General features: G+C 36.0%; 2 protein-coding genes across 3 annotated transcripts; both read right to left on the reverse strand.

The window, feature by feature from the left end:
* Positions 1-633: 633 nt before the first annotated feature.
* On the reverse strand, positions 634-4,084 carry LOC121759603 (U-box domain-containing protein 43-like). Of its 2 annotated transcripts, XM_042155255.1 has the most exons (4): positions 3,900-4,084; positions 2,906-3,439; positions 2,514-2,823; positions 634-2,412 (listed from the first exon to the last, which is right to left on the reverse strand). In XM_042155255.1, the coding sequence occupies exons 2-4, from the start codon at positions 3,422-3,424 to the stop codon at positions 833-835; spliced, it is 2,409 nt and encodes an 802-aa protein (XP_042011189.1). In that variant the 5' UTR covers positions 3,425-3,439; positions 3,900-4,084; the 3' UTR covers positions 634-832. The 2 variants fall into 2 exon arrangements, with proteins under 2 accessions (XP_042011189.1, XP_042011190.1); XM_042155256.1 differs by lacking the exon at positions 3,900-4,084 and having other exon boundaries at positions 2,514-2,839; positions 2,906-3,137.
* Positions 4,085-8,768: 4,684 nt separating this feature from the next.
* Positions 8,769-10,759, reverse strand: LOC121757769 (replication protein A 70 kDa DNA-binding subunit B-like). Its single transcript, XM_042153259.1, has 9 exons — positions 10,639-10,759; positions 10,472-10,529; positions 10,268-10,392; positions 10,071-10,171; positions 9,856-10,020; positions 9,587-9,747; positions 9,364-9,484; positions 9,037-9,276; positions 8,769-8,942 (listed from the first exon to the last, which is right to left on the reverse strand). Exons 1-9 carry the CDS (start codon positions 10,757-10,759, stop codon positions 8,769-8,771), a joined length of 1,266 nt encoding a protein of 421 aa, XP_042009193.1.
* Between the last annotated feature and the right edge of the window lie 2,761 nt (positions 10,760-13,520).

Consider the following 13,520-nt stretch of genomic DNA (forward strand, 5'->3'; position numbering starts at 1 on the left):
CTCCAATAAAAGAAGAAAGAATAAAAACAATTATTTAAAAAAATTTGTGTGTATTGACCAAATGATAAATGGTAATGCACTGGTCTTTAAATTTATTTTTATTTATTCATAGAAAACACAAAAACATTGTTGTCCAATCGCAAAAGTTAAATACTTAGATATGATTAATAAATTTAATTGACGGTTGATAACTTTTAATCATCTCATCATTCATTGGTGTATTTATTAGTTACTTCTATAGTACTAGTACTCATTTAAGAGGAAAAAAAATGAGGTAAAATAATATTTTAACAATTATAATTGGCTGAACATACAAAATTACTAGTAATTTGGTTTAGTTGAACCAATATTAATCAGAAATATAGTACAGTAATTATATTTTTGAAATAAAATGAAGAGTGGAAATGCTATACTGTGTGAGGGTGATTTTGAGTGAACCAATGTTATACTCCTATTATAATTTTTTTCTCATAAACTTTTTTAAAATATCTTCTAACAACTTAAAAACATAATTTCGCATTCAAGAAAGGGACATAATTTCGCATCTATTCCCAAAACCAATTTTATCAATTTCGGAAATGATGGTCCCGTTGCCATAGGCCATAGCTTTATTGTCTTGATTGCAAAAAGTGCAAACATATAAATTCGAATTGCATACAAATATGGAATAGTAGCACAAATAAGATGAAATCTTGGAACCAAAAAAACAATCAGTATCTTCACACCTGATGGAATCTTCAAAAATTTGTGTGTGTGTGAGTATGTGCATGTGAGTAAATACAAGGGAAGGGATAAGTTTTAAGGAGAAATGGAGTGGAAAAGGAAAGGACTATCACACGTTGGAAAAGATGCTAGAGAAGTTGGGGATCTTGTCAACATGTTTCAAGGCGCGCTCAGCAATCTGCCTTGTTCTGTATTCTCCATGCTGAAATGCATCAACCAAAGCTGTGCTTATATTTGGATCACCTGCTACATCATATGCTATCGCTTCACATCTCAACAATCTCTCCACTGTCCAAACCACCCGGCTCCTCAGCGTCTCCGTCCGTTTCCCCAGCAGCAAGTCCAGTATCGGCTTCACCCCTTCTGCCTCCAGTAACACCTGAACCCCCTGATCTATGTCAACGCCGTCCTCCAGCAAAGTGGCCAGCGCAGCAAGTGACGCCTCCACCACCTTGTCGTTCCTGTGGTCCAACAGAGCCACCAGTTTGTCCACAGCCTGTCCATCCAACAGACAGAATGTCTCTTTCAGTGAGCATATCCCTCGATGAATAGGGCACAGCCCTGTTATCACCGGTTGCTTGCTCAGGCAAGGGAAGATCGTGGCACACAGCCCCGGTGCAGGGAACTCTAGCAGTTGTGTCAAGTTCTTCGATTCTTTGGATAGATTCTCCAAAGCTATGGCTGACACCATTTGCAGATTATCGAGCCCGTTGGATTGCAGGAGGTCTATGAAGAGCGATGCTAGGTTGGTCCGACAACAGAGTGCGCGAGCGGCAGCACCTGACTCCTCAGATAACCCGAATGTGACTCTTGCCACGACCTTCACGAGCCCTTCCAAATACGGGGTCATGAAACGGTTCCTCCTTGTCGTACCTTGCCTGATGCTAACTATTCTCGAGATGAAGCGCTGGAACACCTCTTCATCTAGCATCTGTCTAGTGAGACCCGAGTCCCTTTCAGGTAGATCAGATAGAAATCCGACAGCAGCTGCTTGCTCCTCAGTTATCACCTCTTTTTCCAATATCTCCCGGATCAGGCTCCCGAGCTGGCCTGCTGGCCCGCGCAGGCAGCTAGCCAGCTCCGGGCCCATGCGTGGGGAGAGGTTCTGCAGAAGCCTTATCGAAGCCGCCCTCAGATCCACCTGAGGAGCTTCGATGAACTGAACCAAACTGATAGTAGCACCGGAGCTCTTGATGGCAGATACAACACTGGACACAGTTGCTGCAGAATTTGTGAGCCCGACCAGAACTTGGAGAAGCTTGGACTCGATTGCAGGGCCAGTGTTGTTGATAAGATGCAGAAGGTTGTGAATGATCTCCTTTGACACCAGAGTCTGGTAGTTAGGCCCGATTGGCACTGAGTCGAAGTCATGGCCTGAGTTAACGACGTTGGCAAGAATTGTTGCTGAAACTTCCTTGAGCCGCATTGGCAGCTGCTTTGCTCCGACAGTGAACAGATCCTTCACAAGAGGGGGCAAGATGCCTGCCTCGATCAAGACTTTGGCACTCGTTTCATCTGATGAAATCTGGTTTATAGCTTTAAGAGCAGCCTCCCTCGATGGCATGTCGGTGTGCGTCATGAGATTGATGAGTGAAAATGCAGCTGTCCTCGCCACGAATACCTTCACCTCGTTGTCTAGAACGAGCTCACCTAGAATGGCAGCCATGGACAGCTTAGTGTCAGGAGCACCTGCAGAGAAATGACAAATGCTCAACACAATGCTATCTAAACATTTTCAAGAATCCAACAGAAATCCTTCATTACATATAAAAAAAACAAGATGACTGAACCTTCAAGCAGTAATGTGAGAAGAGGCTGCAATCTTCCACATTCAGCCATTTGTTTAACGTTGTTCTCACATTGAGCCAGATTCTCGAGTGTTTTATCAGTCATCTCGACAGTTAGGAGACTCTCCGAGTTGCTGGTGGCCATCCCAACTAAGATCAGAACCGCCCCATTAACAGAGCCGATCTTTTCACAGAGCTTCTCTGAGTTAGAGAGCTCGTAGAGAAGAGAAACAGCTTCTTCTCTCTCTTTAGATTGCTCGTGAGACAGGAACTTGACTATCGTGCGCACAGTGTCCCCTTCCGCCATGATTTCCTGCAAGAATAAGAAACTGGAGTCAAGTTAGGAGAGGACACACAGCTTGAACCGAGCTAGGGCATAGCAACAACCAGCCAACCTTGTTATCAGAATCATCCTCCACCACAATCCTAAGAGTTTCAAGAGCTGTGCAACGGACTTGTCGACTGGAGCTCTTGAGCACATCTACAATCTTGGGAATCAAGTCGGCATCATGGACCACACGCTTATTGAAAGAGGCTTGCAGGCAGAGGCGCTGCACGAATTTCAGGGCGTGCAGAATGTCACCCTCCAAGCTGGTCAGGGACAGGGATCGCCGTGCCATGTCAAGCTTAGAGGCTTCGTTCCTCGCATTCCATTCTTTAATTGTGTGTCTTAGAGCAATACTAGGGCTAAGCTCAGTGCTTTTCAGCTCTCTCAATGTCAAAGGGCAGACATGCTTTCTTCCACTCTCCCTACACTCTCTCAGCCACTTCTCTATGGCCTCCCTCTCGTACGTTTGCCCGGTTTCCAAGGTCACAGGATCGTGCATCACTTGCTTCGTCAGAGGACATAGGAACGAGTCGTAGATTGGCTCTACGCGTAACTGAGCACCAAGGTCGGAACTCCCATCCCCCATCAGATTAGAGCAAAACTGAGCAAAATAGCAACAATCATCACATTAGCATGGTGAAGATTTCTTTCAAGTGATATCTCAACAAGTAAAGGATTAGTAAATCGAATGGATTAGGTAAGCCACTGAAGTTACGATAGACATATACTCAATTAGGGTTCACCCTTTTGCAGCTTTGATTCAGATTTCATGTTTAACTACATTAAGCTATCAAATCCCCTTTCTACTTTAAGCTAGCTCCAATTCATATTACTACCTTCCAAGCCCAAGATTTTAAAGAATTCATCTCTGATTAATAACAAATTATCATTTCAAATTGCAGATAAAACAAAAGAGCAAAATGACTAGAATCCCAAAATTGAACCCAGCTCCCAAAACACAAAAAAACTATCTAATCATAGTACTAATATTCAGTGAAACCATGGTAAATAACAAAAATATAGTAGTTCGAATAATTTAAACTAAAAAGATGAACAATTACCTTGAAAGGAGGACTCTTCTAAATTTCCAACGTAAAAAACAAATAAAAAGTATCGGTTAAATTAGAATTTGCAAGTGCGGCGTGAATCTGAATCATGGATTATTGAATAAAGGGGAAGAGAAATGGCAAAAGAGGTGGCAGCAGTTGGCGTAGTCTCGCAGAAGACAACCAACAAGGTTTAGTAAAAGTGCAAATGTCGTACGAAAACTGAAATATAAAATTCATTTTTCTTGTGCAAGAAAAGTTTGAATGTTGAAAGAGTTGACTTTGGCCAGTTCTCTGAGTCGTCGTTGTTGAACAACAACAATGATTTTATTAGAAACTAGTATTCACACCCGTGCTATGTACAGGGCATATAATTTTTAAATAATTAATATAAATTTGAATGAAGGAGTAGAAAATAAGAATTACAAACAATATAAACACTGATAAAACATAAATGTGATTATAAATAAAATATTCATTATAACTGATGAATTTACTCATCAACTATAGATGAAATATTTCATATTCGGCAATCAATTTTATACATATTTAATTTATGATATAAGTAAAGTAAAATAAATTTCAATTAAGAGATGTATAACTAATGAGCAAAGAGTATGAGTTAGTTAGAACCAACCTCTTCAAATAAAGAACCTGTTATTTCAGTTGAGAAAATAGAGGAAAATTATAAAACAACAACAAACCAACCAATAGTTCATAAGTTTTGAAAAACTTCTTTGTAAACAACATTAACAGTAGCATCGCTTCTATTATCATCTTCATCTCCACAAACTAAAATCTTGAGACCTGCACGACTCGTAACTCTAGATATAGCAACATACAACTGTCCATGACTGAAGACTGGTTTTCGTAAAAATAATCCAACATGAGACAGAGATTGACCTTGACTTTTGTTAATGGTCATTGCATACGACACAGCCAAAGGAAATTGTCGTCGTTGGAATTTGAATGGCAACCTTGGATCAGATGGTATTAAAGACATTCGGGGAATCAGAACTTTATGACCAACATTATGGCCACCCAATACTTGTCCCTCCAAAACATAATCACCCAAACGCGTAATTACCAGTCTGGTGTCATTACACAATCCATTCGAGTGATCTATATTCCTTAACAACATCACAGGAGTACCAACTTTCAACAACAATTCATGATTAGGTGTACCTGAACACTTCAACTTATTCAAAAATTCAACAGAATGTATCTCAGCTAATCCATTTGAGGTCAAATCTGAGTTTGAGATACTATCAGAACTCAAATAAACTCGACCCTGAGACTGATCCAACGACATCATAAATTGGTTAACCTCATCAACAACCTCTAAAGTAGGAGCAAGTATGGCACGATCATGCAAACAATTACTCAACACTTCATGATTCATATAGGACGGGTATATCGTTGAAACAAATATAGCATCCCCGATATCCCAATATTCTGTTGAAGAAAAAAACAATTTTATTTAACAAAATATAAATATTTCAAAATATTAATATTTCAACAATAAAAGCATCCAAGCTGAATATTTAATTTTTCCAACATTTAAAAATTAAATACCTCCATTTTGATTTACGATAGACGAACAAACGATACTATCATTCACAATACAAGAATTAGGCTGATCAAGTACGCCATCACTCGTAGCTATTGAACTTTGAACGGATACACCAACATTAGCTATACAAAAATGTAATAAATTTGGTAAGTTAGAATACAATACAAAATGATTTGGTGAATTTCAATATTCACCATAAAATTATTTCAATAAAATACTCAAAGTAAATTAAAAACTCTTTTAATACTAATTTGTCAAATTCTTATTCACTTATATAAATATATTTAAAAATTAAAACAGGATAGTCATATGATGCACCCAAAAAATATATGATTTTGCCTAAATTAAGTTTAAAAAAATCCAAATACTTCAATTAAAAAATCTAAAACAAACTATCTCGTTTGATAATAAAAAGGACAAAGAGTAAATAAAATAGGAGGCCAAAAAAAATTTAATTAAACAACGTGAACTTTTGTTTAACACGACAATGAAACTAATATTTGCACAATCAAGCAAATTAATACATAAAAGAATTCAACATCAATATTTTAAAATATTATAATTTACAAATAAATACATAAGTTCAATTTAATTTCCAACACACTAAAATAATACTATAATCCAAAAAATGGTTCTTCATTCCATAAGATATCAGTCCAAATAGAGTAAAAGAATGTCCCAGCTGTAAACTTAATACCAGCCCAAATAAGAAATTGCAGCCCACACTTGGCCCTATATTTAATCCAATATAATCAAGCTAAAAGATTGTGACAAATAAATTAACTAATCTTATCTTAACAATTTTAACAATTTTATAATATAACAGAATTAAAATACGTAATGAACTAATCTTAGTTTAGTTATGCATAATTATTATTCATGATCCAGCCTAATTTATTTTTCCTTCTCTGAAAACGCCGACCCCTCCTTCCAGAAACCCTAGCGGCGCATTCATACCGCCGCTTAGATCATCCTCCACCGCCACCCGTGCAAAGCTCCTCCACCGCCACCAATGAGTCCCTCATCCGCCGATTATATCCTCCTACATTCGGCTGAGTTCTTATTATCCTCAACATCAATTTCAAACCCTTCCAAAATCGCAAACATTCCGCCGCTTAGATCCTCCTCCACCGCCACCAATGAATCGCTACTTTCCTGCCACCAATGACTGCCTCATCCGCCGATTACATCCTCCTACATTCGGCTGCGTTCTGCTACCTCTCGAAAACCCTAAACGGATTTGAGCCTACACATCGACATCTTTCTCCACAAATCTACACACCAACTTCGATTTTAAAAAAATAAAGGTAAAATTTCTGTCTTGTTTCATTCATTTTAAAGGATTCGTAATTGATTTAGATTTCCAAACTGTTCTCATAGAACACTCAATTGATTTTCTAGGCGATAGCAGATCTGTTGTCATATGGGTTTGTAACCTAACAGAGGACGTCAACTGCGAAAGGTAACTAAATTCTTGTTCCCAACTTTAGAAAAATGATTTTTGTACATGCTTTTCACATATTGGTGAAAACCTACACAGAGCTGAGAACAAAATTCGCAAGGATTCATATATTAATTTCTAGTCAAAATAGAGAACTTATATTATTGCTAAAGAAGTACCTGAACTTGAATGAGTACACTTCTCAGATGGCAAACTCTTAAGTACTACGGATTTTTTTAATTTCTTCATTGATTCAAAGCAGATAATTGAATCCAGAACAGATTATAGTATAATATGAAGCTAATCAGAAATAAACTTTAAGAAAACAGTGAGGGATAATGGATACTGGAAATGCTGCTATTTTATAGGTGTAGAACTCCAAATAAACCAAGATGACCTTTCAGTTCATCCTTGCTTAATTCCAGAACCCTAAATCTTGCAAAATTGGCTTTAAAATGGAAATTAGGTATTAATATTGGGCTTATAACAAAAAACCAAAGTGAACAATATCTATGTCATTCTTGAAATCTTACTCATAAGTGTTTTCAACAGGATTTGCGATGCATAACTGCCCCAAATCAAAACCTGTCTCCATTGGGTTGAGAATAAGAAAAACCAAACATCGCACTCCGTCTCGCCTCCTCCACCAACGGAAATTATATCCATAACAGAGTAAGGTAACGGCTATTACCCAAAAAACTAATTTTTTTTCCACAATGCATGTTTAGATTTAAATCTGATTAGCTCATTTGTAATTCTACTATTAGGGAACACATCTACAAAAATTGCTTTGAATTTGGCGACTACTAAGAACATGCATCCAAATAAGTGTTTACCTTAATATATTTGGGGAAATCTCACTATCCATTACTAACAACAAAATGGATACACACATTTTTCATAGAGATAAAGGCAAAAAAAAAATTGTCTAGGAGGCAACAATGTAGATAATGACAACATAGCTGTTATAAAGGAATATGAATTCATTGTGTTTATTTTAGTAATTAGCCTTGTTTATTAAAACTGATCTTTGGTTTATAAATTTACTTTTAGGTGAGAAGAAATCAGGAATCATACCACACAATCATAGAATACAGGTTCCATATCATTCTTGTCTTTAGATTTTGTTTTATAAATCATTCAAACCAGACCTTGATGATAGAGTTGGAAACTTTGTGAAGAAGATGCATTAATAATATTGGCCTTATAAAGCTTGTAAAATATGTCATGCCAAAATAGGCTTTTCAAAAAATTGTTAAGAACTTAAAAGGGAATTCCATAAATTGTTGTAGTAAGTGTGTGTGATTAGTAAGTGTGTGTGATTGGCAGATTTGATTCACTCCCTTTTTTAAAGTTGGCTTCAAGAATTAAATCTGAAATTTGCATGTAATATTGCAATTTTTGATTGTGTAGGATTAAGGTGAATCTGATTATAAAGATACAATGATAGCCACGACATGAGAGAGAAGAAACTTCAAACTCATTTGAAAAACAGGTTGGTGCCTGAAACTGATCCTTTGTTTAAAAATTTAATGATTTAATCTCATATAGACATTTTTTCCACTGTTTTAGCTCTTTTAATTGCTGTGATGAAACACCATCATTAGTTAATTTTGTTATTTGGGATGAAACACTATCATTAGTTAAACTTCAAGGGCACACACTGAAAATAAAAACCACACTTTGAATTAATGGATTACATCAAGCTAAACAAAGATCAGTAAACTAAACCGAGTAGACCAAAATAAGCTCATACCATGTTCTGCCAACAAAACTAACATCCAAAAAAGATAAACTGAGCATTCCACTCTGCCATTTAATCAAAATGTAAGAATCCATGGCACAAAAACATCTAAAATGACCCATCTCTCTAATACTCCTTGTTGACTTTTGGCTTCTTGTTCTCCTGAAAGCCAACAATATCATCACAGCAATTAAAATCAGCCTCTAAGCTTCTCTTAACAGACCCTTCAATGTTGAATTCATGATTAATCTCATTTGTTACACTTGACAAATCTGGAGTAACAATACTTTTCTCATAAACCTAAAATAATAAACACAGAAATTTAATAAAAGATCAATAAACAACAATAACATGAATTATTATAAGGCAAAACCTCAACACAAAATATTATTACCTCTGGAAGGTCAGAACCAAAAATGAGATCAGATAACTTTATTTCTTTCTTAACTTCTTGGGAACCAAACTTTTGGGGGGTATACTTCTCAACAACATGAGGAATATTGCACACTTTGTTCACAGTATGTGGATAAGATTTGTGATACTCCTGCTGATTTCTAAATTGGAGCTTGAACAACACACTCTGCCCCACCAGCTTCTTTTCAATTTCTTTAGCAATGTCCTCCATTGGCAAAACCTCCAATTTAAATGTTTTTGGTAAAAGCTAATAAAGAATAAAAACATAAAGAATAAAAGCATAATATCAAAATTGTAAATAACATACCTGATTATCAGCCCCTACAAATTCATAAACCTTTTTTCCTATCAGTTGGATACCCTCCCTATCCCACACTAAAAGTGAAGTGTTGCTTGTATCATCAACAATATTGACAATAAATTTATACCTGCATAGGATGAGAAAAATAAAATATATTACTTATCAAACATTATAAAGATTCTGTCCTCTGCTGCAACATTCTTAAGAAAAAAATTTAATGCTATAATACCTTCTATAAGCATGGGAATAAGTGCTCTTACATAATGAACACTCAAACTTGTTATCCTCCAACTCAACCTTCTTAAAACAGGTCTTACATGACAAGTAATACCATGTATCATAATGTGCTTCCACAGATATAATGTTTCCAAAAACCCAATATAAACCATCCTGTGAACAAATGGCAGAAATGAACTAATATAATGTAAGACAGTATAATTAACAAAATAAGTCAATGTAAACTTATTCATTTCAGTTGGAATAATAAGTATTTAATACCTCTAGACATTCTAAATCCTCAAGAGACTTCACTGTAAGATTTTCAAACTCACTGCTAATGTTTGGTCCAACTGGACCCAAAGAACCATTACAAATAAATCTCTCATCACCTTCAATTCTATAAAAATATAATCCAAAATCAGTCACAAATAAGATAATAAATAACTAAATAGCTGTAAAACATATTCATTTTAAAAGTGTGAGAACTACATTACCACTAATAGCTTATACCTTTTCCTAAAATCAGTAACTTCATCTAATTTTGGATTAATTAGAACCTTTGATGCTTGAAAGTGTATAGATATTCTCATTTCACCTAATACATAAAAACACATTTGAGGAATGCAGTTTCTGTCAGATAAACTAAGAAGAAAAACAAACAACAAAGAGACAAATGTGAGAGAAATGAAACCTCTAAATAAATTAGGCTTGTAAATTTGAACAATAACAATAGGGATGGTTCCTTGACTCTTTTTGAAATCAGAGATATAAGAATCAACATTTGCTTCCCAAATTGTACAAAAGATTTTATTATGCCTGTACACACAAAAGAAGTGTTAACTTTCAGACAAATTGTAGTATAGAATTTTAATTGACAACTCTTGATATTACTTACTGTTCATCACTAATTTCAATTTCAATAAGCCTATACTTAGATTGCTTGAGAACTCTTCCTGGATTAGTGATAACACCAATAACATCCGTCCAATAAGAAATCAGAAATCAACCTATGTAATGAGTATTAAAAACAAACATATTACAACATAGAATTTAAAATCTTACCAAAAAAGGCTGTTTGATCATACTGTCTCATTTGTGAAATTTCAGGGAATGGCTTGAAAGAAAACATAATTCTAGGAAAAGCCAAATCTTTGACCTCAAAAATCTCAGTGTAGCTATTCATTACCAGCCTAAATTGGTGGTTTGTTGCTTTGTTTTTTAGAGTGTTACTCTGCACACAGAAATTCTTAATATAAAAGACACCACCTTCCCTAAGTGGAGAGGCCATCTTTTTCATAATGTTATTAGTGAAGGATGCTTGGATTCTTGTCCCCTGTAATAACAAAAAGCCATTAATAATTAGTTCCATTTCTGGTTGACAATAAAAGCCTAGTTGTTTGGTAGACAAAAGATCATACCTCATTATCATGCAAAACACACTCTAGGCTGTTATCATTTTTATCCTCTGGAACTCCTTCATATCTACGGACACATCTTACTTTAATGGTGGAAGTAGTGATTGCCTTGGAAAGATTGGTTAAGCATGTTACAAAAGGAGACATTACTTCACAATCTGCTCAAATAGATGAAAATGAAATAATGTCAGAATCTGCAATGTCCTAACAGATTAAACACTCAGTCCACTTAACATTCACATCAGCCAATAACAATATAATCTTCATTTTTGCAGAAATAGTAAAACAAAAGGTTGGTGATCTGTGGAAGCAAGCAGATGCCAAGAAGATCTATCACCAAATGGTAAAACCCTAATTGATTTGTAAACACTAATTCCACTGATTGCTTAGCCATATCATTCACAACAAAGTAACTGATTTGTAAACTGAGTGCTTATCCATATCATTCACAACAAAGTAACTGATTTGTAAACTGAGTGCTTATCCATATCATTCACAAAAACCTATAACAATGAATCCCTTTACTTGGTGCAGAAATAATGCAAGAAAGGGAGAAATAGCAGTGAAAGCAAATGGATGCCAAGAGGATCTTTCAGCAAAATGGTAAGATACTTAGATATCTAACTTAATTCCTACTGATTTTAAATGAATGAAAGAAAGAGAGCAGTACCAAAAATCGAGCTTATGGAGCCTTATAATTGTGAGAAGAAGTTGATGTAAGTTTTTAAAAGAGAGTTGCTAACTGAGCTGTAAAATGAGTGATTAGCCATATTTATAGAGGAAGAAGACCACCCTGCACTTGTCACATGTACACCAATACATATTCCAAAAAAATAGAATGATTAGGAGAACCATTCACATTTCTCAGTTAAAATATATACCAGATAATATTTTAATAAGTATTAAATATGTATAAAAACTATAAAACAGTGTTATAGATGAATTAGCAATATTAGTTAATGCATTACTCGAAATAATTATATCTCCATAAATGAGTGGCAGTTGTGACTTGGAAAACGAATTACACAGTAAAAGAAATTAATTGAATGGTCTATTTGCCTTGCCCAATAAATGACTGTGCTGATTGGTATTTCCTCTATTTAAACTAATCTATCTTTACAGGACTGACAATGGGATTGATTACTAATGTGGATAATACTGGTTTGTAAAACAAATCAATTTCGCACGCAAGTTCAATTTAATTACCCAAATATTATCACTAACTGCAAGAATACAGCTTCGTGTGTAGTATTTTAGGTGTCGATCCACAGGGAAGGGAATGATTATTAAAACTCAACGCTAAACAAAGCATAAAAAGGTTCGATTTTTGGTTTTGATGATTAATGACACTAAGTTAACAAACTAACTACGCAAGGATTTTAAACACGAGAAAAACAGGTCACTCCAAGTTGCTCCTTAGACTCGAATCATTCTACACATTTATCACACACAAATTTGGGATTAACTTATCAACCTAATCGCTTGCACTGAACATGTTTGCGACGTATAATTCACAGTCAGCTGAACACTTGTTCCATGAATTAATTTTCGAAGGCATTCAACTCCTGCGGAAGCGCGGGAATCTAACATCAACTACTATACGAGCTTACCTAATCCACTATCAAATTATCCTCTGAACAATTTTAATTTGATAGCATAACAATTGATTAATCCATCCATGTCTATGTTAAAGAGACAATAAACAAGGATTAGATATCTATCACAACAGATGCCTCTAAAGTAATAGAATTACACATTAAACACAATCAATGATATCAAACGTGAGTTCAAAAGTGTAGAAGCATTCTAACGAGTCTAATTCACAACTTGGAGCAACAAATGAGCCTAGCCTTGATACATGATAAATTCAATGATTAAAACCGTAGAAGGCATGCTCTTTCGGAGTAGAATTGGATGGCGGAGTCGGATCGTCGGAGTGTCGGGTAGATTTTCCTCCTTCTCTTCTCTTCTTCCTTCTTCTCCCTTCTGTCTTCCCCCCTTTTTCCTGTAAAATCCGTCCTTTCTCTTTTTATTTCCCCAGCAAAACTGCCGAGAAAACTGCTGAAATACAGTTGAACCACCAAACGCCCGACCGGGCGAAATTAGAAGGGATAATCGCCCGACCGGGCGAAAGGCTTCTGGAGGTATCGTGGGGAAACGCCCGACCGGGCGTTTTGTGTCGTCAATAATCGCCCGACCGGGCGAACTTTCTGGAATCCTCATGCGTAACGCCCGACCGGGCGTTTTAGAAGCTCAGAATCGCCCGACCGGGCGAACTCTCTGGAATCTCAGCTATGCATTTCCGACGAACTTCCAGCTTCTAACACCCGAAACTACACTCAAAGCACGACTTGGTGAGTTATAATTAACATAGAAATGTTTAGTCTACGGGGGAAAAGTATAGGAAAAATGCTTCGCATCAAATACCCCCAAACTTAAGCTCTTGCTCGCCCCGAGCAAGATACATTTTAAGCACAAAAACTCAACCAAGTCTAACCCGCAAAGAGATTTTCATCAACAAGAATCAAG

This window comes from Salvia splendens, chromosome 12, assembly GCF_004379255.2.
Source record: "Salvia splendens isolate huo1 chromosome 12, SspV2, whole genome shotgun sequence".
NCBI classification, from domain to species: domain Eukaryota; kingdom Viridiplantae; phylum Streptophyta; class Magnoliopsida; order Lamiales; family Lamiaceae; genus Salvia; species Salvia splendens.

Bases quoted from the DNA above. Each gene is read 5' to 3' on its own strand.
- LOC121759603 (XM_042155255.1), bottom strand. From the start codon at position 3,424: ATGGGGGATGGGAGTTCCGACCTTGGTGCTCAGTTACGCGTAGAGCCA. The intron at 2,824-2,905 runs GTTGGCTGGTTG...TTATTCTTGCAG, and splicing joins AGGATGATTCTGATAACAAG to GAAATCATGGCGGAAGGGGA. The intron at 2,413-2,513 runs GTTCAGTCATCT...ATTTCTCTGCAG, and splicing joins TCTCACATTACTGCTTGAAG to GTGCTCCTGACACTAAGCTG.
- LOC121757769 (XM_042153259.1), bottom strand. From the start codon at position 10,759: ATGAATAGCTACACTGAGATTTTTGAGGTCAAAGATTTGGCTTTTCCT. The intron at 10,530-10,638 runs GTAAGATTTTAA...TCACTAATCCAG, and splicing joins TGATCAAACAGCCTTTTTTG to GAAGAGTTCTCAAGCAATCT. The intron at 10,172-10,267 runs GTTTCATTTCTC...TTTATGTATTAG, and splicing joins CAAGCCTAATTTATTTAGAG to GTGAAATGAGAATATCTATA.